This window comes from Barbus barbus (genome assembly GCF_936440315.1).
Source record: "Barbus barbus genome assembly, chromosome: 33".
Lineage (NCBI taxonomy): Eukaryota > Metazoa > Chordata > Actinopteri > Cypriniformes > Cyprinidae > Barbus > Barbus barbus.
Window position 1 is genome coordinate 17,176,298 of NC_136761.1, and position 13,522 is coordinate 17,189,819.

General features: G+C 38.7%; 1 protein-coding gene across 1 annotated transcript in view; it reads left to right on the forward strand.

The window, feature by feature from the left end:
* The window catches only part of LOC306853399 (fibroblast growth factor receptor-like 1), a 40,925-nt gene that overhangs the window by 14,924 nt on the left and 12,479 nt on the right, over positions 1 to 13,522 (forward strand). The window contains exon 3 of the mRNA XM_079390769.1: positions 8,095 to 8,367. Within this exon, the coding sequence (XP_079246895.1) occupies positions 8,095 to 8,367 (273 nt within the window). The remainder of the gene's footprint in view (positions 1 to 8,094; positions 8,368 to 13,522) is intronic.

Genomic DNA, 13,522 nt, shown 5'->3' on the forward strand with positions numbered 1-13,522 from the left:
ACTGTACTTTTGATTAAATAGATGTAGTGTTGCTGAGCATAAGAGCCTTTTAAAAACATTTAAGAAATCTTACCAACCCCAAGGTTTTGAACAGTGATGCACATTTCAAGTTTGAATGTAGAAGTAAAATAAGAACAGAATTTGCAAATGCACAACTAACAACCACTAATTTGGTCAAATGTACAGGAGGTCATTAGAATTAAGACAAACTGAGACCAGGCGGCCTGGGCTTCGCTGTGTTTAATTTAATTAATGGATCATTGGATGACGGGCAGCTGCTCTGTGTCCTCTTCAGGGCACAAAGAGCAGCCCATAACCCACAAGGAAGTCTGTGTGGAATCGCACACATGATGTCAGACTTCTGCAGTGCCTTATTGAGTTAGCTTGGCTCCAGAGGCAGCAGTTGGTCGAGGTACAAAGTCTGGCTCAAGATCTGATTACACTCGGTAGAGAGACAGCTGTGAGCAGTGGCGATGACAGTACCACAGTTCTGCGTTCACATTACCAGAACTAAAAGGGAGAGGCGTTAGTGAACCTGTTTACCTAGCAATCCTGTGTAGGAGGCTCTGTGCAAACAGCATCAGGCATCAGTCTCTGCCCATTATCTCTCTTCCTGATAAAAGAGTCACATTCCATTGCCAAGACCAGTGCTGCAGTGTTTGGTCTATCTGTCTCTATCACTGATCACATGCTGAGTCCTATAGCAGCTCTCCTCCCCTTTTGCAGAAGATTCACCATAAGAGAAGATAAAGTTGCTGTGTAGATCACATGAGAGTGGTTGATCAAACTCTAGATGACCTGGCAGAAGCTTGACTGCCAGTGCTGTTTGTATTGTTCATAGAGGAAAAGAGTGTTGTGTCCGAACATCCACATGCATTTTTTCAAAGATACACAATGTACTAAAAACTAGTATTAGTTGTTTCTTTTTAGATAGTTTTACAATTTAACACTTTACAATAAGTCTCAAATTCATTATAATGTTGTTGCAAACCTTTATAATGTAATGTCTTGTGTTTAACACACACACAGTTTTGAGATTTTGTCCATACAATGAAAGTCAATGGGGTCCAATTTAGCTTGGGCCACCAACGTTGTTTAAAATATTTTCCTTTGTGTTCTACAGAAGAAAGAAAGTCATACAGGTTTGGAATGACGTGAGGGTGAGCAAATGATAACAGAATATGATACTGTTTTTTTTTTTTTTTTATATTATATTAATAAAATGTGAAAAACAGTATCATTTAAAAGTAAAAAAAAAAAAAAAAAAAAAAAAAAAAAAAAAACAAGTATTATTCGTTCATAAAATATTAACTAATTTATACTTGAACTAGAAATTTCAAAAATATGTCAGTACTGTATGTGTACAATACTGTTTCATTTCTTTTAAAGAAATAAATACTTTTATTCAGAAAGGGCACAATAAACTGATCAAAAGTGATGGTAAAGACTTTTACATTGTTACAAAATATTTCAATTTTAAATACATTGTGTTCATCAAAGAATCCCAAAATCAAAACCAAAAAATCATGGTTTTCACAAAAATATCAAGCAGCATGACTGTTTTTTGAGCACCAAATCAGTATATCGAAATGATTGTGAAACTGAAAGCTTAAAAAAAACTTTCAGCTTTGCTATCACAGGAATAAATTGAATTTTTTTTTAAAAATGTATTTATTTTTGTAGTAGTAGTAGTAGTAGTAGTCTATCAGAATGTATTCACTAGGAACTGACCTTAATGTTAGTAGCACCAAGTTAAGCTAAAGGAACTAAAATGCTATTACATGTTTTATTCAGTTCCTGTTAAACATTTTTAATATGCGGTCATAGGCTATTTGTAACAGCAGCGGGTGATTTACAGCTGAAATAATCCCCGGGAACGCTGACAGAAATGTGCAGCGCGGTCACTTACTCTCATAACGGACCAGACTGTTTGGATGTTGTGTACACGTGTCCTTTGACAGCAGCAGTTAGTTAACTGGCTGCCATGCCTGGTCTGCTCATCCAAGTCTTCAGTATTACTCCAGCACCTTCTTCTCTTACACACTGCCTTCTCTTTCTGTCTTTCTCTCTCTGTCTCGGCCTTTGATGGTCATGTCACTTCCTCTATTCTAATCATTTATCCATGCAGCATGCTGTCAAGCTCCGTTTGAAGCTCTCCCTGTGACACCAGTGATGTTCATCTAAAGCTGTAGAGGCTGCCCAGGCTTCAAAGTACTTCCACTGCGGTCTGTAAGGCCACTGCGGTCATAAATCCTTTGAGAAATCAAAAAACCATATCAAGATGTCTTAGACAAAATGGGCCAGTGAAGGAGTGCATGCTTGGTAGCTAGTAATCCATATAGTTTGGTCTTCTTTTTGACATTGAGACAGTGGAGATTTAACTGGTCGTGTGTCTAGTCCAGTCTATAGATCTACACAGAAATTAGTGATTTATATCAATGTAGCCATTTATTGTGCAGTCAGGGTGGCAATAAATGTGTATGAATTTTTATAGAGCATCAGTCCATTGATCTTGTCTTCAGTGTTGTCTTGAATGTGGTGAGGATGTTTCCTGGGAGGTCTGTTAAGAACGGATTGCATGCGATGCCTGCACATGGACGCAAGATGATGTCTCTCTTTCTCTTTGTTGCTGTCTTTGTCTTACAGTCATTTTCTTTGCCTAGAGAATTTATAATGTTACCAATAGTGTGGCATGCACATTAGTGTTGCTAAGCTAAATCTGTTAGCATGAAAATTATTATTTTAGAATGCACAGATATTGGGTGAAAGTGTCTGGTTTTAATTAGGTAAGACTGAAAAGTATTGCTAAAAATAGTGTGTGTGTGTATATATATATATACTTCATTTATATTTTTACTTTTACTTCATATATATATATATATATATTTTTTTTTTTTGCCTGTGATTGTAAAGCAGAATTTTTTAGCAGTAATGAATTCAGTCTTCAGTGTCGCATGATCACTCAGAAGTCATTCTAATATGCTTGCGATTTGCTGCTTAAAAACATTTCTTGTTATTATCAGTGTTGTTTTGCTTAATTTTTTTTTTTTTGTGGAAACCAAAATACACTTTTCAGGTATTTACTTGAAATATAAATATTTTGTAAGATTATAAATGTCTTGTAACATGCATATATGAACAATTTAGTTAATCCTAAAGTTCATTCATTCATTAGTTCATTCTGCATAAAAGTATTAATTTATGTACAAAAAAAATTGCACTGCTTCCAAACATTTGAATGGTAGTTTATCTTGGAAAGCAATGGATATATGACAGCAGTAGGTATTGGTAGGCAAAATGGTTGACTAGTTGATCCAACAAAATCAATTACTGACATCAGCTAGTTCATCTAGATAAAAAAATATATATATAAAAAAAATTGGGTCACACTTTATATTAGGTGGCCTTAACTACTATGTACTTACATCAGAAAATAAGTACAATGTACTTATTGTGGTCATATTGTATTTTAAAACACTTTTGCTGCTATTGAGGTGGGATACGGGTAAGGTTAAGGACAGGTTTGGTGGTATGTGTAGGTTTAAGGGTGGGTTAAGGTGTGAGGGATGGGTCAACAGTGTAATTATAAATGTAACTACAGAAATTAATTACAGATGTAATTACAAATAGGTATTTTTAAAAATATAAGTACAATGTAAAAACATGTATGTACACAATAAGTGCATTGTATCAAATGATTAATTTCAATGTAAGTACACAGTAGTTAAGGCCACCTAATATAAAGTGGGACCAAAAATTGAATATTATTTGTAACTGTGGTGCCAGAAAGGGCATGAATTTAGAGATGCAACTTCTCCAAAAGTGCAATGCAATGCAAATCAACCAACCCTTACCTTAACCTCAAATATGTCTCTCCAAAATATGTCCCATAGCACTGACTCCAATCATGATGAAGTGCTTTGAGAGGCTAGTCATGCACAACATCAAAACCTCCCCAACACACTCGACCCGCTCCAGTTTGCATACCGTCCAAACCGCTCTACGGACGATGCAATTTCCTCCACCCTCCACCTGGCTCTTACCCACCTAGAAAATAAAGACTCCTATGTTAGAATGCTGTTCATTGACTTCAGCTCGTCATTCAACACAATAATCCCACAACAGCTCATAAATAAACTAAACCTGCTGGGCCTTAACAATTCCCTGTGTAACTGGATCCTGGACTTTCTAACCGGAAGACCTCAGTCAGTCCGTGTCGGCCACAACACCTCGAGCACTACCACACTGAGCACAGGTGCCCCGCTGCTCTTCACACTGCTGACCCACGACTGCACTGCCAAGTTCAGCTCCAACCACATCATCAAGTTTGCTGATGACACAACAGTGGTAGGTCTCATCAGCAACAAAGATGAAACGCACTACAGAGAGGAAGTGGCACAGCTGGCTGAATGGTGTGGCACTAACAATCTGTCCCTCAATGTGGAGAAGACAAAGGAGGTTGTGATGGACTTCAGAAGAAACTCCGTTGACCACCCCCCACTGACCATCGACAGCTCGACTGTGGAGAGAGTCAGCAGCACTAAATTCCTGGGGGTGCACATCACAGAGGATCTCACCTGGACCACCAACACCATGTCACTCTCCAAAAAGGCACAACAGCGCCTACACTTTCTCCGCCGGCTAAAAAGAGCAAGTCTCCCTCCACGCATCCTCACCACATTCTACAGAGGCACCATTGAGAGTGTGCTGACCAGCTGCATCACTGTCTGGTACGGGAACTGCAGTGCTGCTGACCGCAAGACCCTCCAGCGGACAGCGAACACAGCTGCAAAGATCATCGGTGCCCCTCTCCCCTCCATCCTGGACATTTTCCTTACACAATGCTCCAGCAAAACCAACAGCATCGTGAAGGACTCCACCCATCCCTCACACAGGCTCTTCCAGCTCCTACCATCAGGAAGACGGTACCGGAGCATCAGAGCCCGCTCCGCCAGACTGCTCAACAGCTTTTTCCCCCAGGCTGTGAGAGCCCTGAACTCAAATCACCCCGCCCCCCTGTGAAACCCCATGCACACCCCTACCTCCTGAAACATGGACCCCTGTATTTATGTAGCACCGTGGTCCTGCGAGGCACGACATTTCATTCCACTGTATGTCCCCACATGTAGCGGAATGACAATAAAGCTCAACTTGAACATGAAAAAAAAAAATACTTAATATTCTGCCTAAAAAGACAAAGACAAATAATCTTTCAGCACACAGTGTGGTTATTTTCACCTTGTGTAGGAGATTTATTTTGCCACCCTGTCTGCCATCAGCTTCAGACATGTTTTTTTCTGTATGGGGCGTGTGTGTGGCCTCAGTCATCTTTTGTCTTTTCCACTGTTATGGGCAATATTTGTCTGTCAGCACGTATGAAGCCTCTCTCTGCCTCACATCAAAGCTTTTCGGACAGCTTAGATACGGCTCTGTGACAAATAGTTAGCAAGCATGATGGAAGGAAGCAATTTTAAATGACAGTCCCAGGCTTTCTCTGAGTCACATCTTTCTTCTAATGCATTCTTTATCATGTGCGTGATGTATGCTGGGTGTGAAGTGTGGCCTGTGAACGGAAAGGGAATGAGCTATTTCAGCTTCTGCTCTATGGTATCCACCAGGTTGTTTTAATATCCTTAAGCAAACATTCAAAAGTTACCCTCTTCTTTTCTATTCATTCAGCCACCAGGTTCATCAGATCTATCTCACATGGTCCATGCAACCCATCTCCTCTCTGCTGGTGAAAAGATCCATTGTTTGTTCAAGGAGCCCACCAATAACATTACATCTTCATTATAAACACACAACTGTTTTCCTTTCCAAAGCCTCACAAATGTTTATTAAGCCACCAATAGCTTTATACGCTTACATTTGTAAATTAAGTGCATGATTCATCGAACATAGACTTCTCTCCTGCTGTGATGTTCATTTCCACCTTTTTTTCTGCTCTATTTCCAGAGAGGAATTTTTTTGCCATTCTCGGCCCTTCTCAGTCTAACATTCTGGAATTTACTGGAATTTAATTCCAGCACCAAAACAACCTTTTCTTTCCCTCCCGCATGTTCTCTTGGCACTTTTCTGGATAGCAACCAGCAGCTTCAGGTGAAAACACTTCACTCCAGCAGAGAGACTTGAAGGGAAGTAGGAAAAAAAGAACGAAAAAGTACATTTAGGGCCAGTGTCATTTTTCAATTTATAATCTTGGTGGTTCTCACAGCAGCTGCTAGAGCAGCAACAGGATGTGACAGTACCAAGCATGAATTAGAGGTGCCTTCCAACGTACACACGCCAGTGCAAAGGAAATGGAAAGCAAGTGCTCATGGGAGTCTTTGCGAGGGGATGAAAAGGACCTTGTGCATGCAAGGACAGAAATTCCCCATAAGATTCTTGTGCCTAGCTTTCCCCCTCATAATATTTCTTTGTGGGGCTAGATGAATTAGGAGCTGGAGAAAAAAATAATAATGTCAGAAATTTTTTGCCCATGAAATTTTTGCAGTGTTGTCTTTGTGCTTATTGTGCCATAACACTGGCAAAGGAACATTTCAGGCTAGGGCACATGAATCTTCACATACTGTACCTTTCCCTTAGCATGAGTATGCCAGGAATAAATAGAGGAAAATGTTACCTGCTGATCCGAGAACATTACATAGTGTATATAGCAAATACTATATATAAAGCAAAAAGGTAATACGTTCACAAAAATAATAATAATAATTATCATTTATTTTAGTAAAGTAAAAAAAGTAAAGTCGTGACGTATTGTCAAGTATGGTGACCCATACTCGAAATTGGTGCTCTGCGTTTAACCCATCCAAGTGCACACACACAGCAGTGAGTAGTGAACAAATGCACACACACACACACACACACACCGTGAACACACACCCGGAGCAGTGGGCAGCCATGCTGCAGCGCCCGGGGAGCAGTTGGGGGTTCGGTGCCTTGCTCAAGGGCACCTCAGTCGTGGTATTGAGGGTGGAGAGAGCGCTGGACATTCCCTCCCCCCACCTACAATTCCTGCCGGCCGGGGGCTCGAACTCGCAACCTTTCGATTACAAGTCCGACTCTCTAACCATTAGATATAAAATTATTAAAATTGTTATTATGAATATGTTTATTATTATTGTCATTATTGTTATTATTGCATTAAAGCCAAATGCACCACAAAGATACAAATATTTTAAGAACAATTATTTCAAAACATTAATAATTGTCATTAATAATACAATTAAATTAATATTTATATTAATTGTTTATTAACAAAACTTTAATAATTGTCATTAATAATAAAATTAAATTATTATTTATATAAGTTTATTACATTTATATTATTATTATTATTTTTATAATTTATTTTATTTGCATTAAAGCAAAATCCACTAAATAAAAAAGTGTGTCTATATATATATGTGTGTGTGTGTGTGTGTGTGTGTGTGTGTGTACTATCTATATATATATATATATATATATATATATATATATATATATATATATACTGAATATGTACATAAATATATAAACTATATATACTATATTAACTATTAAATTATCTTCATGAAGAAATTAAATATAAAGAAGTCAGTATTTCTCATTTTAAAGGGGTCATGAACTTCCTTTGTATTTTATTTTGTACTGTTCTCTGAGTTACACTTGTTATCAAGATTTTTACATCAAAATATTTTATCATAAAATGTATCATCGTAATTTTGAAGTAGTAGGCTATTTTCTGTTCTGTTTTTGACCTCCCTCAACAGAACGCTCTGCCACTGCTTTGATTGGCTAATAGTTGTATATTTTTGACAGCCTACATTCCTCATAGATGGACTTAGGTCCAAAATGCATAAATAGCAATGCCTTCAATATAAGCTGTTTTTAGACTAACAACAAAGTTTTGGATTCTGAAACTTACACAATATTTTTATACAAATTTACAGTGACTTCTTATATGTCAAAAGATCAAGGGAATTTTATCATCTCAGTTCATGACCCCTGTAAAGTGCACTTTTGCATTACGTTCACATGTTAGGTATGTGGTTATTATTTGTTATGTAAATGCACATGCTATACTGTTACTTAAGGCAATGTTTTTTGCTCCAGGTCCTCCATGGGTGAGTCGTCAGGTAGAGGACAGACAGACAGCAAAACTGGGCCGCACGGTTCGACTTCCATGCCCTGTGGAGGGTGACCCCCCTCCGTTGGTCCTGTGGGTGAAGGATGGGCGGAACGTGAATCCAGGTTGGAGCCGCTACAAGGTTCTGAAGCAGAGTCTGAAGATCAAAGAAGTGGAACTGGAGGATGCCGGCGTGTACATCTGCCGCGTCACCAATGGATTTGGCAGCCTCGCCCTAAACTTCACACTCATTGTAATTGGTAAAGACTGCCTCCCACGCCATACACCACAACCCTTTATATCTCAGTTCTTTATACTTTTGCTCACCCAGAGCATTTGTAGGCCACATCAGTCATCCAGGCTTAATCAAAACCTGCACCGTTGCACACGCACAACAGTTTGAGGTAGTGTTTTAGAGGGTTAGTGACCCAGCTAGACATATGGCATCTCAAAACAGCAGAGAAGTATGAGCTTTCAACTGCAATCCGAAAAGAGCAGGGCAGCTTTCAGATGCCCTCTCAAAAGGCTAATTGTGGCACAGGAAAGCAGTTGGGTTTATGTAAAGCTGCTCCAAAATCATATTTGACAAAACTGACATGACTGGTAAGGTACTTTAAAGCAAGCATGGTTTCATGAACGTAACATTAACTCCAAAAGCACAAGAGAGCATTGTGCTGATGGAAATTTATGACTTGTTAGCATTTGTTGGAGCATATGGCACTGATGCTGTCTTGCATTAACAAATCTAGAGAACAAAGAATGGCTTCATGTCGTCCGTCACATAATACCTGCAGTTGTTTATGTAGACCGTAATTTAATACCAAGTTCGTACTTTTACCTGGGTAGTGGAGACTTTTTTTTCCCACTAGAACCTGACAGGCAAGGAAATGAATACACACCTACCTGGATGGATGGAAGGAGAAAGCAAATGAGATGTAGAGGCACATAGTTATTGTGAGGCAATGGGGGGTCTGTGTTGGACTCTTGCAGCTCGGAGCGTGTGGTTCTCTTGATGATTGCTGAGGGACTGTGGGGCAGTCGTTTCCAGCCAAAACGTCCTGTACAGGGAGAGGAAACAGAGACGACCTGCCGCCTTCTCTGCCATAAATCTGAACTGGTCCAGTGAAGTTGAGAGGCCTTGAGGACCCAGAAGCCCTTGGCTCTTCCTGTGTAGCTTGCAGTCAAGGTAACTAATGTGCGGATGCAAATTATGATTATTCTGCTGAGCAAGGCAGCTGCTTAATTGGCTGAGCCAGTGTTTTCTGGGCTCCCTCCCCTTGATGTATTTGCTCTGGGCCTTCTGTATGGGGAGTGATGGTGGCCTGCTGTTTTCCTGTTTCATCCCTGAGAGCTTTGTGGAGCTCAGAGTTATGGTGCACTGGACTGGTTCACTCCCTTTGGAATATAGTTGCAGAGTTTACTGAAGTCATTAACTGCAATGACCAACAGCCCCCGAACAAAAGGCCCATTAGACCCTCCTGTTGCAGTGTGTGAGTGTTTAAAGTTGTCATTTTTGCTGAAGGGAATGACACTATTAGTTAACCGGAGAAGGGTTAAGAGTTGTTTTTCAATAAAGATTAGTGGACCCTGCAGCTAAAGAGTTGAAGGAGTAGTTTACCCAAAAACTCACCCTTTTGTTGTGCCAAACCTGTATGACTTTCTTTTACTTTACAACATTAGACTATATTCTTTACAAACATTAGACTATATACTATATATGTATGGACAAAGCTGAGTTTTTTTATTTTTCAAAGCGTCGTCATTTATACTCCACAGCAGAAAGAAAGTCATAAAGTATTGGAATAACACGAAGGTGAGTTAAAATAATTCATTTTTAATTAAAATTTGAATCTCTTTAACTAGGTGTCTTTGAAACAAAATTGCTTTATTTTACCTTCTCTAATTTGGCATTTTCGTCATTGAGTACTGAAACATTTTAGAACATCTTATAAGTTCTTTCATATTTCATCATTGCCAGCATTTTTTTTCAGTGGCATGAATGAATTGGTTAAATTAATGAGCAGAATTTTCAGAAAATCTGAAAAATAATATGCATTTAAATGTCTGTGTGAATGAAACACTGATTAGTGAAAGTAATAATAAAATAGTTTAAGAATGGTTTTTGGCAACTTTACAACAAATTACAAAATTACCCCTAACAGGTGGTTTAACCAGCTACTTAATGTAAATTGATGTACACCTAAAGCACAACAGGGAAACTCCAGTCAGGACTGACTGTATCAGGATAGAGGAATTTGGTGACATTCAATAGCACCTGTTTTCATCAGTGCAGCTCTAATCTGCAGCAGGATTTGCACTCACAGCAAGCATGGGCAGAACCGTGCCCCCATATTTTAATGTGCGTGCAATCTATACCTCACTTATTTCCTCATGAAAGTGTAATTTTAGCTTTTAGCTGATATTCTGGCCCTATCAAACCAGGCAGCTGATGGCTTGGTGTAATCAGTTGGCAATAAACCTAAGATGAGGTAACAGCTATAATTTAAGCCTTAAGTTTTTCCTGACCACAGTCACCGAAAAGTCTTTGTGCTTTTCACATGCGTAAATAGAAAAACAATTTTTTTTCAAAATCCTGTCTGCAATTGTACATGAGAACAACAACTTGAGTTTTAAATATAGACAGATTAGCGCAGCTTTACAGCTTTAAGGCATTTTAATAGGATCGTTAACTTGCTCTCCAATGTTGCTCACATATTCAGTACTTTTTTGCAATATGGCACAGGGAACTCTGGGAATTTGGGTTTGTAAGAATGCCATATTGGGCTTTAAAGGTCACAGTGAAGGTGTTGTTTACTAGAAGGTGTTAGAAGAAATGCTTCAACACCATCTCAGGCTGACCATACTCACATTTACTGATGTGTTAGCGAGTCAAATCAGTCTTTATGTCATAAACCGCTGTATGTGTCCCACAGCACCTGGGCCACTCCCTCTTTCCCCCTGCGGTGGTCACAGACCCTGCACCCCTGCTGTTTCTAAAGAGTTCCACACACTGCCAACATTGTTTTCTCACAGCTCTGCTTTGCAGGAGTCCAGGGCAAGGGGTCTTATGCATTTCTCCGCAACATAATTGTCTATATTGTTTAAATTTATGTTGGATGTAGGAATCTGTGAGTGGAGTAGAAGATCTCGAGTTTATCTCCAAAAGTAAAAGACGCTGCTCACAATTGCACTGTTGTAGAGTCTTGGTTCCCAGGCATTGGCTCCCTCTTGTCTGCATTTCTCACCTATCGTATAGGAGGCCATACTGTGTACGGACGCAGCAGAGGGAGACTGTGGCTTCTACTCAGACGGTGGTTTGGGCTGCCTGTTTTATGAGGAGACTGGTGGAGAGCTTCCAGCAGTGGCCTTTTGTTCTTTGTTTGCAGGCCACAGGTTACATGTGTTGCAGTTTAGCCAGCGTCCTCCTCACCTAAATGGATAATTGTATCAAAATTGCACTCATAAGCTAACCCAAGATTGCAGAGGGACACGGTAGGTGGGATAAGGGAGGGTGGCACATTTGGGACAGCATGGATATGCCTTCCGGTCTTTGGGTCATGCCACCTTGGCCAGGATTGGCTTAAGTGGGAATCACAGCACTGACGTTCATTCATTCGAGATGATTTGTTCATAACATTTCCCGCTGCTGAACTCGTGCACAAGCTCCTTTCCATTCCAGTAGACTTGCGCTTACTCATTTGCCATGGCTGGTCTGAATGCCTCAATGCTGCAGTCTTTATGTTTAGTCTGATTTACGCCTATTTTCCACGACAGCTCCTCTTTTGGGAAATGCTTCTCTCCTATTTAAACAGTCAAAGGGGGAAGAAACACGAGCTGGGTCAATTAATAAAACAGGCACTTTTTGCAGTTGATTGCAGTTGACAAGTTGCTTACGTTATTTTGATTGATTAATTAATTATATACAAATTTAATAATCCATTATTTAAATTTAATTAAATTAATTAATTCAATAAACAATAATATGCATTTTGTTTGAGTCCTCTTCTTTTCGTTAAATAATTAACATTTTACAGATTCTGAAAGGGTGATGTAAACTTTTGACCTCAACTAATGGCTTGCACGCATGACAGTCAGCAGAAGTGAGAAAAAAGTATTTGTAACATTTTAAATCAGGATATTTTTCTTACAAAAACGCATGGTATAAGGTTAAAGTATAAAGAGAGATTTTAGCTAAATACTAGCTTTTATTTTCATGTATTTTGTTTTCATTGTGGATATTTTTTAATATGCAGGGTGAAGTCTTTTTTTACACAGATGTACATGAGAGACACAAATAGCACACGTTTTCTAGAATGACTATTAGGATTTTAAGAAAAGACTAGAAGAATACAGTAGAATTTATTTATATGATGTCAAACGTATCATAAGAACCAACCAAAATGCTTTTAAGAGCCCTAATTTGATCATGTGTCTCTCTAACACTGATGCAATTTGTAATTCTGATTACTTGTAATGTGACACGGAGCTTCACAACTTGGGCTCTCAAGAACGTGTTTGTTTTATTTCTTTCATTGTAGGGAAATAAGCTCAGGCAAGTTCAAAGAACAAACACATATGGACTCAAATTAATTCATGCTTGCGAGTAGCTGAAGAAAAGACATGGTTGAAAAAAAGGAAAGATGAAAGGATGCTTGATGGAATTGAAACCAGTCTGGACTCACATGAAATTAAGCTGAACAGAGAGACATACAGAGTTTGAAATGGCACATAAGAGTGAATTCAGGTGGAGAAGTGAGAAGCATAACTGAGAAACAACAGTCTGTAACTTTAGCAGCACAAGGACATAAATAACAGATGATAAGGGAATGAAGATGTACTGTAAATATAAGCAGAGGAAACAGTTTCTGCTGATTTAATGTTAAAGTAATTGTAGTTTGATATAATAATATTGATTGTATTTTATCATTCCTTTATTTAGATACTTTGTTTTTTAGATTTTTAGATTAGAAACCTATAATGGAGTCCTAAATATAAAATCTAGGGTTGTTTACAAAAAAGAAAACTTTTCTTATTAAATAAATATTTCTTATTAATTTTTTATCATAATGTTTAAGATTCCGCACTATTTCTTGGTCACTAGAATGACTAGCTGCCATGAAATAAATGTAAAAAATTTAATTCTGAAACTCAAATTGTATGCACTACCAAAATCAGGGGTCGATAAGATTTTGTTTTTGAAAGAAAGTCTCTTATTCTCACCAAGGCTGCATTTCAATCATGACAACTCTTGGAAGATTGTATCATGGTGATGGGTATGACAATGTTGATATATTTGGTCTTGGCAGAATAGATCTGCTACGCTGCTGCTGTTGGTTATTGCTGTAGTTGTAGATTATTGCTGCTGCTGCAAGCAAGTACAGGAACTTGCTACTGCCAATGCATATGGCGATACGG